General features: G+C 37.2%; 1 protein-coding gene across 6 annotated transcripts in view; it reads left to right on the forward strand.

The window, feature by feature from the left end:
- The window catches only part of Hydin (HYDIN axonemal central pair apparatus protein), a 266,122-nt gene that overhangs the window by 120,940 nt on the left and 125,444 nt on the right, over positions 1–19,738 (forward strand). For all 6 annotated transcript variants that reach the window (XM_070026253.1, XM_070026252.1, XM_070026249.1 and 3 more), the window contains one exon: positions 260–412. In XM_070026253.1, the coding sequence (XP_069882354.1) occupies positions 260–412 (153 nt within the window). The remainder of the gene's footprint in view (positions 1–259; positions 413–19,738) is intronic.

A 19,738-nucleotide genomic window follows, 5' to 3' on the forward strand; every position in this document is an offset into this window, starting at 1 on the left:
TCTCTGAATGTTGTTGAAAGAGGAGCGCTTTGTGGGACAGAGCAGCCCTCTTTATTTCCCCTTAGTGTGGGCTCAGGGGAAGATGGCCATCCCTAGGGAGGAATTCTAGGCTATATTCTAAATGTCCTGACCCTAAATGGCCATCTGTGCATCCCTTTGATCACAGAGTACCAGAAGGAACAGTTCCCATAACCATGATTTTATGACCCTGCTAGCTATTTTCAGCTGATCCTGTTTCCTCCTCTTGCCTGGAACATAGGTTTGTCAGATAAAGAGCATTGGAGAAGGCCCGGTCATCTACATACATCCTCATCAAGTTGATTTTGGCGAAATCTATGTCTTAAAGGACTCTACGAGGATCCTCAGCCTATCCAATCAGTCCTTTATTCCTGCATACTTTCGGGCATACATGGTGAGTAAATTATGGGTTGTCATGTGATGAAAACAGATCTTTGTCTTATGGATGGTATATGCACTATGTCTCCAAAGTAAGCACCAGAAAGCAGAGATTTGTATGGCTAAACTGTGTTAAACTGTGTCATCCCAACCCCAACTTTCTTCTTCTTATATTCATTTTGTCCACCAAGAAACACAATGTGCATATCTTTTGGTAAGCAGATACCTTTCATATAATCTCAGAAGATCCTTCACAGTAATTCAGTTCTTTCACCTAAAGTCTCCAAGCCCAGTCTCCTGACCTTTGAAGAACAACTCTTAAATATCTCTCTGTAAATGGAAGCATTTCCCTTAATGGGAATACTCATAGCTACAAATTTGTTAGTATGTTTATTCTATTTTGATTCCCTCTTCCTTCTAGAGTATTTAAGGTTTGTAAGGATGTATGAAATACAAGATAATGTTTTCTAAAAGCAGGAAGTAAAGGAAACAGGCAAAGCAAAGACAGATACAAGCAGAAATGTGTTTTTTGTTTTATTTTTGTTTTTGTTTTGGGTCCAGTCGTGGGCCTGAACTCTGGGCCTGGGCGCTGTCCCTCAGCTCTTCAGCTCAAGGCTAGCACTCTACCATTTGAGCCACAACGCCACTTCCGGCTTTTTTCTTTTTGCTTATGTGGTGCTGAGGAATCAAACCCAGGGCCTCATGCATGCAAGGCAAGCACTCTACCACTGAGCCACCTTCCCAGCCCGAGAAATGTGTTTTTTAAATGAGTCTCTTATTTCTGTGTACTTTATAATGACAAATCTCTTAAACTACAAAAGCAAAGGTATTATAAAGGAATGTGGATGGTTTACACACTTTGGGAATTTCTGGTCTAGGACTCAAAGTACCCTTAATTATAAAAATGGTTTTTATAAATTTAAATATAAAACTTTAACTGCTTTAGCCCTCTTTCTGTCCCCAAATTGTTGGCATTTGAATGACAGTTAACATTTAGGTTCAGCGTTTGTAGATTCTGGGGAATCAAATGTAATTAATTTTATAAAAGTAATTATGAAATGAATGAGGTGATACTTTTCTGCTGATTTGTAATAGCTAACCAAACATTGGTCCCACTTAGCAGGTACTTATTTTTATCATGATTTATCTTTATTAGCATTTTACTTTTTCCTTACAAAGGCTGCCATTTCTTTTTTGGTACATTTTTATTGTAAAAATGCTGTACACAGGGGTTACATTTATATGAACAGGTAGTAAGTATATTTCCTATTGAGCATTGTTGCCTCCTCCTTTATTTTCCCCCTACATTCCCTTCCTTCCCACCTCCACAACTACCACCTCCCCCCAACTGAAGTTGTAAAGTTCATTTTCAACATAGTGTTTTGTACATCTCATTGTTACAATGGGTCAATCCTATATCCCTATTCAAGCATTTTGTTTTTTCCCTTCCCCTCCCCGATTTAGAGAAGTGTATATACAAGCTGCAGGGCACCAACATCAAATACAGTGGGGGAGGAACATACAAGGCAACAAAAAAAATCACACGGTACATTATAAATATGTTAGAAACAATAGCAAGAAAGAAAAAAGATAATTGTATCCCTTTCTTGGGGTTCATTTTGCTTAACATCATCTTATATTTTCATATGTGCATAGCTTTTGGCCTTTTCTGCTTGTCCTACACATGTACTAGTTATTGCAGATAAGGGAAACCATGGGATCTATGTTTCTTTGGGCCTGGCTTTCTTCACTTAATATAATTTTTTCCAAGTCTTTCCATTGCCTAACAAATGGGGCAATGTCATTCTTTCTGATGGAGGCATAGAATTCCATTGTGTGTGTGTGTGTGTGTGTGTGTGTGTGTGTGTGTGTGTGTGTGTGTGTGTGTGTGTGTGTGTGTGTGTGTGTGTGTGTGTGTGTGTGTGTGTGTGTGTGTATAAAACACTTTTTCTTGATCATTCATCTACTGAAGGGCATTTGGGTTGCTTCCATATCTTAGCTATGGTAAATAATGCTGTGATAAACATAGTTGTGCTGGTAGCCTTAGTGTGGCCTTGTTTGTGATCATTTGGGTAAATGCCCAAAAGTGGGATTGCTGGGTTGTAGGGGAGCTCTGTGTGGAGTCTTTTGAGGGACAAGTTTACACTCCCACCAACAATGCAGTGTAGGGTTCCCTTCTGTCCACATCCCCTCCAGCATCTGTTGTTATTAGAGTTCTTGATTATATCCATTCTAACTGGAGTGAGGTAGAATTTCAATGTTGTTTTGATTTGCATTTCTTTTATGGCTAAAGAGGTTGAGCATTTCTTCATGTGTCTATTCTTATTTCCTCTTCCTCTTTAAGTCTTTAGCCCACTTATTTATCAGGTAGTTGTTTCTTTGAGGATTTGTTGTTGGGGGATTTAATTTTTTGAGTTCCAAGTTGTATGGCTAGTGAAGATCTTCTTCCAACCCATGGGTTTTTAATTGATCTTGCTAGCTATGTCCTTTGAAAGGCTGCCATTTTTAACACCTAAGTTCCAACACAATTACAATCTTGCTCCAGTGCTTTGTAGATCTTGTGTAAAGAATTTGCTTACAAATGGTTAAAGAAAGAGCCTGTAGAGAACACATTTTCTCTAGTCATCACCCAATTAGTTGATGAACAGGATGTGTTCGGTAGAAATAATAAGGCCTTGTCTAAGAAATATTGCTTCCTAGTGTTCACAGTAGAGAGGAAAAGCATCAGCATCTGAGGGTAGGCACTGCAGGGCCTTACAGATGACAGAGGAAGGAAGGAGGCAGGTAATCCAAGGAAGCTTAATACATACACAATACTAACCCTTTTAATTCTCAAAGGTCTACAAAATTTCACATTTTTAATTTATTTTTTATTATCCTTTAGTTGTGCAAAGGGTTTTCAAATTGGTGTGTCATCTGTGAGTACAATGCATCTTGGTCAGTGTCACTCATTTCATTTTTTCCATCTCTTTCAACTTCACCCATCCCTTTAATTTACCTTTAATTTCCTATATGTACATTGAATATTATGACTTCCTTTGCCTGCCCTTCCTCTCTCCATTTGTCTGCCTCCTCCTTCTCTTTGGCCCTTCTCCCAACAACACATGTTACAGCTTCCACATTTCACTTTTTATGGCAACTTTTGGTATATATCAAGAAAACAGAAAATGGGGCTGGGAATGTAGCTTAGTGGTAGAGTGCTTGCCTAGCAGGCATGAAGCTCTGGGTTTGATTCTCAGTGCCACATAAACAGAAAAAGCCGGAAGTGGCACTGTGACTCAAGTAGCAGAATGCTAGCCTTGAGCAAAAGAAGCAGGGATACTACTCAGACCTGAGTTCAAGCCCTAGGACTGGCAAAAACAAAAAGAAAACAAAGTGCATGAAGGATCCATTAACTAATGTAAGCTGTGTCCTGAATGACCCAATTGGCTTATTAAAATAGGATATTTTTCTTTTCCACAAAGTTTTCATAATTCTATCTTTCAGTTCTTGAATGTTTTCTTAAGCCAGTTTCAAATTTCCAAATGTGTGATGTAAATGATGTACTGTAGGGTGTGATTTTCCCTCCATCTGCTCCTGGAGAACTGGTATTTATTGAGTTATAGCATGAAATTAGTCAAGTGTAGTTCTCACAGGGGCAAATTAAATTGCTTTCATATTTCAGCTGGGATTTTTGTGGATTTCCAAGCAAATACATATTGATGTTATTGAAATTGAATTATGCTAACTTGGAAACTAACTACCGTGGGAAGACACTGATGTCCATTTCAACCTGATACCATACTAAGCCTTCACATTCACTAACAGTGATTATTGAGAATTTCAGTTAATAGTTGCTTGTCTCCTAAACTAAGCTTGCTATAGGCAACAAGTGCCGAGTGATCTTCCTTTTTGCTGGCTGTCCTGACAGAAAGGGTTATTCTCTTTTCTCTCTTGGCTGTCAATGAATGTCATCCCTTCCCAGATGCGGCCCCTGTGGTCAGCCATCTGCTACTCGGCTTCACATGTGGCCACCCATCATGGCAGCCACTGTGATTAAGTTCTCTCTTGGCAAGGAAACTTGCCAAGCCAGAGTGGTCAGAGAAGGTAGGAGGCTGGAAACACCTTTTACAAAGTTGTTGGGAAGACCAGTGACACAAAACAAATGTGAACTTCACAGAAAGAGAAGTTTGGCATAGGTAGGCGTCAAAACAAACATTTTCTTTATGAAACTGATAATTAGACCCCCTTAATCTAATATGAAGTGCAGAAACAGAGGGGGATTTATATCTGTATATATTATTCCATTAAAGTTTCACTTATCCTGAGTGTAAAATAAATTGCTTCTCGTAAGGAAGAGTACTAGGCCTGGCACAGTAGTGTCACCTTGGCTTTGGAACATGGAGAACACCAGCTTGTCCTGCAAGTTGCCAGGGAAGTGACTTATTTGGAAAAATAGAGTTAGCTCCCTCTGGTTTGGAGGGGTAAAACTATCCAAATGGGAGAACAGATTGTGGAAAAACCCTTTTGGAAGAGAATGGACTCTGCTTGTCCACAGAGGGCTCTCTAGGAAAAAGAAATTTCTCAGCAGAAATGAGGTAAGAATATGGCAGGGCCCTAAGGACCTCAATACTGGGCTGGAAGAGAAATGACTTATTTTCCTGGGTTTCTTTAGGTAGACAGAACAAGTGCATTGCGCTGTACTTGTTTATAAGCATCTGGAATCCTTTTATTCATCCTCCTAGCTCTAGTTTGGCTTTGGATACAGTTAGCTCAAAATCCTGGGTTCAGATGCCAGTAATCCCTGGGGTTACCTAGTACTGAGACCCCCTTTGCAGTGGTCTTTGCCTCTGTGATCTGGAGGGAGAGGCCTTTGTTGTTTGATATTTAAAATTCCTAGAGTCTGGAAAGAGGAATCCTGATGCATTCATTGAACACAGTTCTTTTAAAACATTTTTTTTTCCTTGGTCACATCCCAGACCCAAACATCATGATATGGCAGTCAAAGAAGTCCTGAACACCTCCCCTTCAAATCCTCAACCACTGGGTAATTTTCTTACTTCCTTAGGGATTTGCTTTCTCTTTCTATATGTATTTGTTTATAAATCTCTTTTTAAATGACAACAGTCTCTGCACTGTTGATAATACCTGGTTGATAATTATTATGACATTAATTATGGCTAACATTTATTTAGTTCTAATGAAATAACTCAATCATCTCATTCTTGAGACCCATATTTTAAAATAGCTCTTTTGCATTTAATCACAGAAATAGCTTGATTCCAGAGGGTCAGGGACTATGTACATTTAACTTAATTTTTTGTATTATACAGTGCCTTGAGTTGGACCATGCCTCTAACCTTTAGCATATTTTAATAAAGAAAAACTCAAGAGCTACTCCAGTTACGTTCTTTTGAATTTGTTGAAACTGACCTTTGGCATTAATGGTTACTGATAAAACCATTCTATTAGTCTGATTATTCTATTAGTCTGATTCTATTAGTCTTATTATTGTTCCTTCATGAATGATTTGACTTTTTCTTATTAGCTGATTATTGTTCCTTCATGAATAATTTGACTTTTTCTTATTAGCTGATATTAAGGTCTTTTTATGCTTGATTTTATAAATATCTCTCTAATGTATCAGAGGACTTCAGCCTTAAATTCTGGAAAGATGTTTACCCATTATTTCAGATTTGCTACTTTGAGGGGACACACATATACATGCACACACACACACACACACACACACACACACACACACACACAGCTGTATTTTCTTTGTTCTATCCTACAAATCATTTTTATTTCTTATAAATATTTTACCTGTCCATCTTTCCTTCCTTTATGCATCCTTGATGACGTGTTCTAATTTACAAATTTTGTCTTGGTCTTTGGCAAATCTAAAGTTTATCACATCTATCTACATTTTCAATTTAATGTCATTGGCTATATTGTTCACTGGCTGTATTTTTAACACTCAGATTTGTAATTGGTTATTTATTGGTCACATGTCATAGTAATTTTTTAATTCTTTGTTTTATTATATATATTATCCCATTCTGCAGCTCTTTGAGGATCTCAGGTACACTTCCTAATCAATTTCAGTTCATGATATTAATTGCTCAAAAATAAATTAGTTACCTGATTGTTTACAGCTATTCTTCTGAGTGTTTGGAATTTCAAATTATAAATGAATCTGGCATGAAACATGTTTGTCTCCCATTCTCAGTGCTCACAACTTTCCTTTCTGGCATTTTTACATTTGCCTTCACACTGATAGTGGTCACTAGTCCAGAATCAAGTCTTGAGCCAACTTTTCCATGCAGACATTAGAGAGAAAGTCTGGTTTAGTCAGGCCAGTGACTACGGGCTTTCTCTATCTCACTACCCTATGTTCACCCCCAGTAACATAAATGTGTGCACTATACAGACTCGAGAACATCACAGCTTATTCAGGTTTCTCAGGCACACAGGAGGCTGCCTTGGCTAGCAACGCTGGCCTGTGTTCCTACAGGATCTGTGGGGCTGTCGTTCTCCTTTGACATGCCGTCACTGATTTCAGAATCTGGAAGCCTACCAAGTCTGTAGCTTCAGACCTCTCTTTTCCATTTGTGGTCCATATGATGTATATCATTTTTAATACAATTATTCCTAGCTCTTCATTCTAAAAAAATTTTTGGAGGGCTAGGATGTAGCTCAGTGGCAAAGCGCTTGCCTAGCAAGTGCAACGTCCTGGGTTTGATCCCCAGTACCAAAAAAAAAAAAAAAAGAAAAGAAAAGACAAAATTTTTTTGGAGTATTGGTTTGAATTTAGGGCCTTGTGGTTCTTAGACAGGCACTCTACTGCCTGAGCTACCATCTTAGCTCCATTTTTTTTCAATATTTCATCGCAGCTTTCTATATAGTAGAGTAAAAGATTCATTTTAAAACTTAAACTCATTGATCCTTTTAACTACTTTTTTTTCTGGTGCATTCACAGCCCATGCTGCTTTATTGCTAAAAGTGTGTACACACACACACACACACACACACACACACACACACACACACACACACACACACACACACACAGAGCGAGAGAGAGAGAGAGAGAGAGAGAGAAGTGCAGAGTTTCCAAGGAATACAGTTTCTTCTTCATAACGCCCAAACATACATAGATTAAAAAAGCAAACATCATCTTCTATACCAATGGAGCAATAGAGAACATGTAGATCAAGTGTGCTTAAAGGAGAGTAAATTAAACCTTTGAGAAAGATGCCCCAATATTAATCCTTTTAATTACAGAGAAGTGACTGTTTTTCAAAAACTAGAACTGATCATTTGGGTAAATTCCCAGAAGTGGGATTGCTGGGCCATAGGGGAACTCTATGTGGAGTCTTTTGAGGAACCGCCATATTGCTTTCCAGAGTTGATGAACAAGTTTACACTCCCACCAACTGTGCAGTAGCATTCCCTTTTGACCACATCCCCTCCAACATCTGTTGTTATTAGAGTTCTTGATTATAGCCATTCTAACTGGGGTGAGGTGGAACCTCAATGTTGTTTTGATTTGCATCTTTTATGGCCAGAGAAGTTGAGCATTTCTTTATGTGTCTATTGGCCATTCTTATTTCTTCATCAGAGAAGTCATTCTTTAAGTCTTTAGTCCACTCATTAATGGTGTGGTTTTTCTTTGAGGATTTGTTTTTGGGGGAATTAACTTGATCACAATGGCCAAGATTAATAAAAAAAAAACTAAAATAAAACATAAAGAAAGAAAAGAAATACATTCTAGGTGCCAGTGGCTCATACCTGTAATCCTAGCTAGCTACTCAGGAGGCTGAGATCTAAGGATCACAGTTTGAAGCTAACCCAGGCAGGAAAGTCCATGAGACTCTTTATCTCCAATTAAAGACCAAAGAGATGGAAGTGAAGCTGTGGCTCAAGTGGTAGAGTGATAGCCTTGAGCACAAAAGCTAAGGGACAGAGCCCAGGCCTTGAGTTCAAGCCCCAGGACCAGCACACACACACACACACACACACACACACACACACACACACACACACACACACACACACACACAAAAACAGAAAAAGAAATATATACTATGAGGATGTTGAAAGGGGTGATATTGATCAAGATTTATTGAGTTCATATAAACTTCTTTTTTACATGGAAACTCCTTTGTACAACTACTTAAAGATAACAAAAGAAAAAACAGAAAACTATATAAATATATACATATATATGTACTAAGATCTTGACTAATCAAAAAATAAAAATAAAAAAACGAAAACACCCAAAAGTGAAAATGTGGCTTAAGTAAGAAAGAGCACTCGAGCTGAAGCAGAAAAAGAAAAAGCCAAGCATGAACAAAAGAGCCTGGGAACCAGCACAAAATAATTCATTAACTAATTAATGGCCATTCCAGAGTATATTAGGGCTCTTGCTGAGTCATCCCAAGTCACCCATTTAGTGACAAGAGGATGTCAGTGAGTAACATCCAGAGAGTTCCAGAAGCAAAAGTTTGAGATTGACAGAGAACTATAAGCTGCTTACTCCATATCCCACCTGAGACCTTTGTTCACTTTGGCAAAGCTAAATGTGAAACCCAGAAGACAAATTCCTGAGGCCAAATTGATTATAAAGCACAGTGAGAGAAGGGAAGGTATTGACTGGACCTTAGTTAACATGATGGGTCAGCACCTTCCCAGAATTTAGAGTGACAGTTCTACTGGCTGACTATGATTAGTTTGAGAATAAACTAAAGTCAAAATGAAAGGAGGGGATTTGGTTCCTTTGTCACTAGGGAGTTGTCCAGAGAAGAAATGATAAATGAAAAATATCTTAGGGGTTTTTTTTCATGTCTTAACAAACCTATCTATCTCCATTCTGCCTGTCTCAGATTTTAATTAATTAGTTATAGTGAGTTGTTTTTCCTATTAATTGTTATTCCAATATACAGTTAGTGCCTGTCATCACAAAAGTTTAAGATTAAACTCTTCTTAAGGTCAAATGTGGGAGTTTTTTTTCCTTCTAATCCTAGTTTCCTTCCTGAATGAAAATTTATAACTTCTTTCCCTAAACCAGCATCATCATTGGCCCAACTCAGGTCACTTTTAAGAGCTGGTCACTACCGTCATTACAACTAAATCACTTACTTGCCTATTTCATGCCCTAGTGGTAGTTAGTCATAATTCAACATGAAGTCAGTTCCAAATGAAATACATACTTTTATACAAAAAACAAGAAATATGTTATGTGGCATGGTGTGCAGATTTATTAATGATATGAAACCTCAATACACATCCATCAAGACATTAAAATGTCTGTAAGGGAAAACATCATAATCTTCCTCAGTCCTATTTCCTCTTCATTGTCCAAAGTAAAAGAACAGAGACCTGAGAGACATATGGTAGAACTTCCTATATGATGGCACTTGGAGTATAGATTTTTAAATGTCAGTTGCCATGGAATTATTATGTACGACATTAAGTTGAATGCTTTAGAAGAAAAACATCTCAATGGAATGATAGCACATTAAACTGGGATGCAGCTAGGTACAACTGTCTTACCTATGGTAGTCATTAAATGAAGGCTATTGAGTATGACTCCTGAGGTGGTATGTACTGTACCATCAAGAGTAAGGATGGGCTGAGAATGTGGCTTAGTGGTAGAGTGAGTGCCTAGCTTGCATGAAGCCCTGGGTTTGATTCTGCAGTACAACATAAACAGAAAAAGCTGGAAGTAGCACTATGGGTTAAGTGGTAGAGTGCTAGCCTTGAGCAAAAGAAGCTCAAGAACAGTGCCAGGCCCTAAGTTCAAGCCCCAGGACTGGCAATGGTGATAATGATACCTAGAATATTAAACAAGATAATATATAATGCCTATTAAAAATAAGCATTGAATAAAAATATATTGGATTATTATTTCTCATCATACAAAAAGAGCCAGGGGAAATGGCTTGTAGGAAGACATTTTTGTGGTATTATATCAGAGTGTGTTTTGTTTTTCTTTCTTACCTAAAAAAGCAAAAAAGAAATGAGAGTGAGGTAGGTCCTAAGGTCTGGAAATAAACTGATCTATCTAGAACAGAGCTCTGTGAAATGGGAGTTTTAATGCTGCCTTTTCATCACCTTTCACTTGTTTTTCTAAAGTTTTGACAGTGAGGCCATCTTATAAAGAAACAGACTTATCAGGAAACAAATTGCTATGTGGAAATTTTAGGCGCATTAGCTTTATGACTCTCATCTTCTTGGAGCTTATTTATTTGTACAGATGTCCCATAGCTTTGTGTAAATCATGCCAGTGTGCTCAGGAGCGGTCTTGTTTCCTTTTATTTAACTTTTACTGAGTCTTGAGAAGGCAATGACTTTAAGATGGAACTTTATGGTCTTTATTCCAGGGTGTTAACCTAGTAACCTAAAATATTATTGCTGCATATTACTTGAAAACAATATGTATTACATATACTTGCTCCCCTAGTTGGCTTTATAATTCTTATAGACTTTTTCCACAAATAAATAGGTAGATCATTTCAAAGTATCCCTCTGTATGAAAAAGAGAAGAGCCTTAAAAAATATTTAAGACAATATGAGAGCAGGGAATGTGGCTTAGTGGTAGAGGGCTTGCCTGGCATGCATGGGTTCAATTCCATGGTACCACATAAACAATAAATAAAGTTAATAAAATATGATGAAACATAACAAAATTATTTAGAAAGATATGAATCTAAGGGAATCAGGGACTGACCAATTAATCTGGTGGCAAATCAGAGAAAAGAACACCCAGAGATAAAGATTTATATAGAGTCTCTTCTCTAGATGGTTTCAGATGTGGTTGAAAAGTTGAAAGTAGAAAAAAAAACACATCAGATTAGTGAGGTCAAATTTTGAGTCAGGATGGGCCAAGGAAATAAATGGGCAATTCCAGTACACCTCCCAAACTTGGAGTTAGGACTCTAAATTCCATACACTAGGAACAAAGTAACCTAGAACAGATCCTAACTCAAATTATTCCTGGATGAAGGAGATTCAGGATTGCTAATCCTTTCACAGCTTTCCAAGAAGCAAACATATCGTCACTGGAAGAAGAAAACTACAATTTGTATCTACAAATGCCTAACAATTTTCAAATAACCAGGCATAAAGGGGACTAGAAAATAGCATAAATAGATGTGTTTCATGTATTCTGTCATGGCTCAGCAGTAGAATACCTGCCTAGTAAATACCAAAAAGCTATAAGTGGAGCTGTGGTTCAAGTGGTAGAGTACTATCTTTGATCACAGAAAGCTCAGGCCCTGAGTTCAAGGCCTAGGATCAGCACAAGAAAGAAAAGAAAAAGAGAGAGAGAGAGACAAAGAGAAAGAGAAAGAGAGAGGGGGGAAGGAGGGAGGGAGGAAAGAAGGAAGGGAGGGAGGGAGGGAAGGAAGGTAAATAGAGCAAGAGAATAAAACTATTATTGCCTTCCATAGGAAGAAGTAATTAGATAATGTCCAATTAAAAAATGTTATGTAGCAGCAGATTACAGAGATAGAACAGCAAGTAACAAAAGAATTTCTCAAAGAACCAACAGTGGTCAGCTGTTTCAATGGCCCAGAAATTGAGTAAATGACCATTGGAGAGAAGATTCAAATAACTATGTTTCACAGTGCCCCTTTTATAGAGCCATATCATTTTTTAAATTGTGTGCATGTTTACATTTGATAAAAAATTTAAAGTTTCAATGATGGCACAGGACATTCTATATTGTCTATTTATATAAGGAAAAGTTTATATACAAATATGCTTTTCCTAGCCATAGAATACATAGGAAAGGATACATAGAAAACTGCTAACAATGGCTACCTCCAGGGATAGTGACTAGAAACCATTCGTAGATCTGAGAGACATTTTCCCTTTGAATCTTTTTGAATTTTTCATTGTGTGCCTGCATGTTTTGTTTAAAATAAAACCTTCTAAGAAAGAAAGTGAGAGTGAGGCTGAAGCACAAGAAAGCAGAGTTAGATGACCTCTAAAGAGAGACTATCTAGAGATATAGCTAAGTTGCAGAATATTGACCTTGCGTGCACAAGGCTCTGGGTTCAATCCTCAGCAGAGAGGGGGGAGGAATAGAGAGAGAGAGGGCAGAAAGAGAGGAGATTGGGGGCCTGGAGAGAGGGCCTATGTATTATTAGGTCCATCTATGTATTCCTACTCCTCTCATGGGATAAACACTGTTTCTGTTGCCAGCTATTTCACTCAAGATATATTGTCATCACATTTAATATGAATTATTAAGGACTGTTCTTGTACATATCATTTTTACTGGCTGACTTTATTGCATCATTTTCCTTCAGCACAGTGGATTTGACTAATTCCCTACTGACAGACTGTTCCCAATTTTCTAATGCTGTAAACAATGTGTGTATCTTAATTATAGCTCACATCCTTAAGTATTTCCTTTGACTAAATTCCTAGAAACACAATTGCTGTGTTGAATGGCATGAACATAAGTGGAAATCTTCATTTCATGAATTACCTCCCAGAAAATTTGTACCAATTCATGTCTTGCTCCTCCTCTACAGAGTATTGAAGAATTCTTTTTCTCCTAGATCCTAGCCAACCATTTTTGTTTTGCCAAATCTAGCAAAATTTTTAATGTTGTTTTAAATTTATGATTCATTGACTTTCTGGTAAGGCTAAACATTATTAACATATCTGTTGGCTAACAAGTAAATATTGTTTTTGAGGCCTGTCCCCATTCTCTGGCCTTGGGCTGACCAAAGCATAAAAAGAATGGTTTCCCTCTTCAGTGCTCATAATCTCACTAACTAATTGAGACAATACAGTTACACAGAAGCAACTAACAGTTTATCATTGGTTGCAGCATTAGAATGGAGGCTTCAGGCTAAGAAGGAGGATGGACAAATGGGAATGTGTTTACATGGTGATGGTACTGGGTACATTTGGGAAGAATGGATGGCCATCTGTTCTGGGAGTGAGGCTAAAAACATCATTGGAACTTCCTTTTATTTTTCCATTGGTTGTGGGGCTTGAACTCAGGACCTGGGTACTGTCCCTGAGTCTCTTTGTGCTCAAGGCTAGGCCTCAACCACTTGAGCCACAGTGTCACTTCTGGCTTTTTCTGAGTAGTTTATTGGAGATAAGAATCCCACAGACCTTTCTGCCCAGGTAGCGTCAAGCCGTGATCCTCAGATCTCAACCATCTACGTTGCTAGGATTACAAGAGTGAGCCACTAGTAGTTAGAACTTCTTGTGGAGATCTGGGAGTAGATCCAGATCAGATCTGCTGTTCTGGTCCAGATTGTGGGTCACCATATTTGCAGAATGACTCCTTAAAAAGAAGTGAGATCCTATCGCTTACTAAATTCTACGTAAAATAATGGATTCCCAAATGTAAAAAAAGTGATCCTATGTGGACTAAACAGGAAAATAGTGACAACTGTTCCCTACATTTGGGGTCCATAAATTCTATAACTTGTATGTAATGTCTGGGACTTTCTGTAGGTATATTATATATATGCAGGGTTTTTTTATGGAAGGGATCCATGACTTTCTCAAAGATGATACGAAGCTCAAAACCACTGATCCAGACATTAAGAAATAATCCAGAATCTTCAGTAGTTGAGGAACAGGTTGAGATATCTGAAAGATAACGAACTATATGGAAGATAACATGAATAGTAGCTACCATTTATTGAGTATTTACTATGCTAGACTAGGTGCTAGATGCTTGCTACTCATTTTATTTCATCTTTAAGTATCATATTTAACAGATAAGAAAACCAAAGTCTAGACTTAGTGAGAGAGAGCCCAAAGTTGCCTGGCTATAAATGGTAGAGTCCAAACTTGACCACTAGGTCATGTGGCTCTAAAGCTTACATTGCTATTCATGACCCTAATGGCCTCTCTTATAAAGCTCTAGAACTGATTCTTCTCATATCCTCTCCACATTTTCTGTTAATTGTTTTAAGCAGCAAAGTGACTCATTTCAGAGAAGGGAATGATATGATTAGAGACGAATAAGAGACAGGCCTTAGTGACTTCATTGTTCTCATTCTACAAAGAATTGCTCATCTCTGAGATAATAGTACAAATCCTCAGAAATCTCACTCAGCAGGTTGCTTCCTTTTGTCATTTGCTTTTTCTCCTTCCATGGGAGGAAATTCTTGCAGATTACAGTTTGCAAATAAGTTGTTTTTTAAATGTACAGAATTATTTTCTTCAAGCTTCAGAATAGCATGTCTGTCTAAGGAAATTCACACTCTTCATTATTGTTGATGTGACATCTGTAAACAATAGCACTCACTTCTGCCTTTTAGAGCAAATATTAAATACACTATAAGGAAATTTATAAAAGCTCTGACCTTGGAAGCTGAACACTGCCAAAGAACAGTGCTGTTACCCTACTGTCAAATCTAAAGCAAATGTGATCTTTATGTATGTGAAACCTCAGAGTGGAGTGCTTAGCACTAGTCACCAGTGGGCATGGAACTCTAAATTGTAAAAAGAAAAACTCTAAATTTTCCATTTTTCATACAACCATATGCACTGTTGTTCATACTCCTACCTTGAATGCATGTTGTTTATAGGCTGCTGAAATGACTTGCCCTCAACCCCAATTTCAGATAAATAACAGGCAGCTATTGTTGAGGTTTTGATAGAAGACTCCTTTTTATCATCTTTGAAACAAATACATAACCTTATATCACTTTTCTATTGCTGGGTAGCAAATTGACACCCTTTGGGGGTTTAAAACAAAATTCCTAATTGGGTACAGATGGTTCATGTCTATATTCCTATCTACTCAGGAAACTGAATCTGAGATCATGGTTCAAGGCCAACCAAGCAGAAAGTCTGTGAAACTTTTATACCCAAATAACAAGCACAAAGTCAGAAGTGGAGCTGTGACTCTAGTGGTAGTGGAACAAGCCAAGTAAGAGCATGAGGCTCTGAGTTCAAGCCCCAGTACTGGCACACACACACATACACACACACGCACACGCACACACACACACACACACAAGAATTCCTATACACATAAAAATACATATAAAATCATAATGAAACTGCCTATTTTGTAGAATTAATAAAAATGGATATATTAATATATACTGATATATATTGATATACATGTAACATATGATTAAATTCATTTTCTTTTAAGTAGAAAAGGTGATGCTAATATATTGTCTGCTTCCATGGGTCAAAAGTCCAGGCATGGCCTGGCTGGATCCTCTTCTTTGGATTGTACCCAAAAAAATATGTTAGCCAAGCTGTGTATTTTGCAGGAGATTTGATTGGAAATAAGTCCACTACTAGGCCCTTCAGGTTACTTGCAGTTGAGTGATGGAGATTTCCTTTTCCTTACTGGTTATCAGCAGGAACTGCTCTTAGCTGTGACTAAGACACCAACAGTTCCCTACAGTATGGTCCCCTTGCATGGACCTTCCACCTATACCTAATGCCAAACATCTGGAAATTGGCAGAAAGAGATCAAACCCACATCCTTTTTTCTTCCAGAATCTTCCTTCTGAATCAGTGTCCATACTCTGTTACTGTTTTGAAAAGGTTACAAAATATTCTCCATATCTATGATGATTATTGATCATGCATCTTCCCTAAAAACAAAGGACACATCTTAAAAGTCAAATATCAAAGAAACCCAAGGATGTTGGATCAGTTTACATCCTTACTTTTAGTAAGGATGGCCCAAAACCATAGCATCTGGCATTTTAATGTGCCTTGTTTTGGGCTCTATATTGTAGTTTGCTGTCTGTTTTTATGCCAAGAATTGATTAATGAGCTTCATCAAAAAGAAAATGCACCAATTGCCAAGAAAGCAACCTCAGGTCTTGTTTCCAAGCAGCTAACCTGTGTCAGCAGGAATAAGAACAGAAATGGTACACAACCTTTGAAAACTAATGTCCCCTGACTTGAAATAGCACTCATGCTGGTGGCATCCCCACTTTATTGTGGATAGAGGACTGACCTATGCCACTGACTAGAGGAAGAAAACAAATAGCTGTAATGAAAAAAATGACATTGCCAGTACCCTGTCCGAAAGGCATCTTGCTTTTCGATAAGAAGGGGGGGGGGAGGGAGGGAGGGAAGGAAGGGAAGGAAGGGAAGGAAGGGAAGGAAGGAAAGAAAGACATGGATTTATGTCTCAATTGTAAGCTCAGTTTCATAAATGAGCACAACTATATAGAATATTCTAAAGCCACAGATTTAGGGAGAAGGGCCAACAAAGTGAAATCTTCCTGCCTAGAACTTGCTTGAAGTTTTCCCTAACCACAGATAGATGTGAACTCTGGGTCCAAAATTGCTAGAGGAATTGAAATGCTAAATTATTTGCTCACTTGAGCTGTTTGCCTTTCAAAATCTGAAGTTTTGGAGAGTTGCATTTGGGGGAATGCCTGAGAATGTGGCAGTAGACTGAACCAATAAGGTAGTTTTGACAGAGAACAGGTTGCAGCTCACCATACTGGTCTTTTTTATTCTGTGCCCATAGCTAGACTACACTTCCCAGATTCCTCTGGGGTTAGGTATGGGTGTATGACTGAGTTCTAGCCAGGGCAAGTGGACAGAAATAATGTGCTACACTTCACAAATGCCACCAACAGCTATTTCGTTTTCTTTCACCATTAGTGGCTGACTGTGTGTCAGGGTCTAATGTCCTTACACGTCCCAACTTAGTCTGAAATCATTTTATCGAAGTTATTAAATTTATTAGAATCTGTTTAGCTGACATTGCTCAATGATTAAATAGAATAGAAGCCCGTCCTCATCCTTGTTACCATTTGGAATTCATGTGATCTAGAAATAAGCTTCTGTTGTTATATTAAGCCATTGAATGTCAGGGGGCCTTTACATTATAGCAGCTACTATTACCTTATCTTAAATAGCTGCCTAGATTCTAAAAACTGCAAATACGAAAGATGATAGTTGGAAGAAAGGAGAAAGGCCAGTCATTCAAGCATGAAAAATCTATTTCCATGTATTACTTTGATTGTGTAGGTCAACCTGAATATGTTAAATCAAGGATTTCTATCCACTGTAATAAGAACTCTAAATGAAATGAAGTTACCTTGATCTATCTTAAAATATCTGTAGAAAATTGGATTTGCATTTATAGCACTTTGAAAGCTCTATTTTGTGTCATCTTCTATGATTAATATGTTATAGAATTTTAGTTTTTTCACTTTGGAACTGGTACAAAAATTGGATGAACTAGACTTATTTCTTTGAATCTAAATATAAGCACAGTATTATAGCATTTGATTCTTATAGTTTCTCTTGCCAATAGTAATTGATCCACATTCACAAAGATGAAATTTAAGAGGATTATTATCTTTTACTAATGTACTGATACAAAAGACTTTGCTTCCTGTTTTCTCAATATTCTAATCCTCTGCCAGGACTAAGTGACAATGAGTAGGGAAGTTATAGAGAAATTGGGGGATTGCAAGAATTAATATGTTTTCTACATGTGTCCTTCAAATACAATTATCATAATATCTCTAACCAGGTCCTACTTCATCTAGAATACTATTTAATGCTTAATTGTTTTTTTTTCTATATCTGTGTCTCTATGGATGTTCTACATTCAAAGAGTTTGCATAATAATGTCTTTTGACTGAAAAGTTTAACCTACAATTTCCATTAATACCAAAATTAAAATTTCCTTCTATCATTATCTACATCCTAATTGTATACAACAAATTGTTCTTCAGTGCTTTATTTAATTCCTTTAATTTTTGAAATACAATTTACTTATTTACCATGTATACTTTTAGACTAGGAGGAAATATAACTAGCTCTCTGGTCTGTCTAACAGGATTTGTTTTCAGTTGCAAATTGGAAAATTGGCATTTTGGTTTAAATATTAGATTTTCCTTATGTAAGACCAAAGAGCCATTTCTTCAAAGAGTGACTGTTGGGCCCCAGTGATGAAATCCAGTTTCTGAATCTGCACTAGAGACAGCTCTAGGTTTGGGTGATGTTCCACGGTACTGGAAATGTTCCTGTGATGTTCTGCCAGGCCTCAGTTTCTAACTTTTGCCTGTGATGTGCAATGGACATTCTTCCCATTTACAGTTTATCAGCACAACTCTATTCCAAACCCAGCCTAAGCTTGTCAGAAGTTTCTGATTTATGGCCTCCATTATACCTGTGTTGCCAGAATGCTATATTTTATGTTTCTCCTTTTCTTCTTTTTTCTAGAAACTAAATGCCAGAAGGATAGTTTTAGATTGGACTGTCCTCCGAAGTTGAGCTCAGTGAATTTTACATTAGTTTTAAAATAAATTATCTTCTGAGCCCTTGTACTATGAGTTGAACCAAGGAAGATAGGCCAGGAAATAATCAAGTTCTTCTCCAATGGATTGGGGAGTCTAGATTCTCTTCTAGTCATTATTTTGAAAGTTTCCACTAATCTCCATCCTCTTTTATTGGCCTTTTCTCAATGCGCTATTGTTAATCACTAAATGTTTTACATGAAGATTAATTCACATATATGGATAAATATACATATACATAAATAATGTCTTTCCCCAAATAAACTAGAACTACCCAACTTGAATAGAAGTAACTATCAAAAAAGAGAGAAAAGATACTTTTTAGAGATAAATGCTTACATATATCATTAGAGTGGAATAAATTAGAAGTTTTAACAGCATAATATAATTAGGAACATGCCACTGATAGTTGTCTAATTTCACATTTAGAGTGAAAAGGAAATCCTGTGGGTTATACTTATTACAAAGAATTCCTATATCCTCTGTCCTGGAATAGCATCTTGTTCTTTAGAGTTCCGTGAAGCACTTATGTCCCAGACTTCTTGTAACTTGCATTTTTATTATTTACATGTTGCTCTTCCTTTATGTCATCATGGCCAGATTCTTTAGGAAAGAGGATATATTTGGAGTTTTTCTTATTTTGTAGAACACCTTGGCCACAAGGAAGTGAAATGTATATTTTCTGTTACTTGAAAGTCCTAAGAACAATTTTCTCATCAAATTTTCAGAGAGACTAAAAGAAACAGTTAATAAGATGTCATAATCCAAGTTATAAATGCTGAAAACATAAAATAAAAACAAAAGAACAAAGATCTAAAAATCCAAAACCCTAAATTAAGAATGTAATAGATAAGTTTTAACACCATATTATAAACCACTGAAGAGAGAATTGGTGAACTAGAAGAAAACTCAGGAGAAAATGAAGCATAGAGAAAAGAGAAAAAATATCACTCTTACAAAATACCTTAGATAAACAAAAGATGAAAGCTTTATCCCCAGGCTGGTGGCTCATGCCTCTAATCCAGGTAAGCATGGTATAAGTAATTAAGCACTATTTTGGAAGATGGTAAGCATAAGGA

Source organism: Dipodomys merriami, unplaced genomic scaffold (genome assembly GCF_024711535.1).
Source record: "Dipodomys merriami isolate MVZ:Mamm:240054 unplaced genomic scaffold, mDipMer1.0.p SCAF_176, whole genome shotgun sequence".
Taxonomy (NCBI): domain Eukaryota; kingdom Metazoa; phylum Chordata; class Mammalia; order Rodentia; family Heteromyidae; genus Dipodomys; species Dipodomys merriami.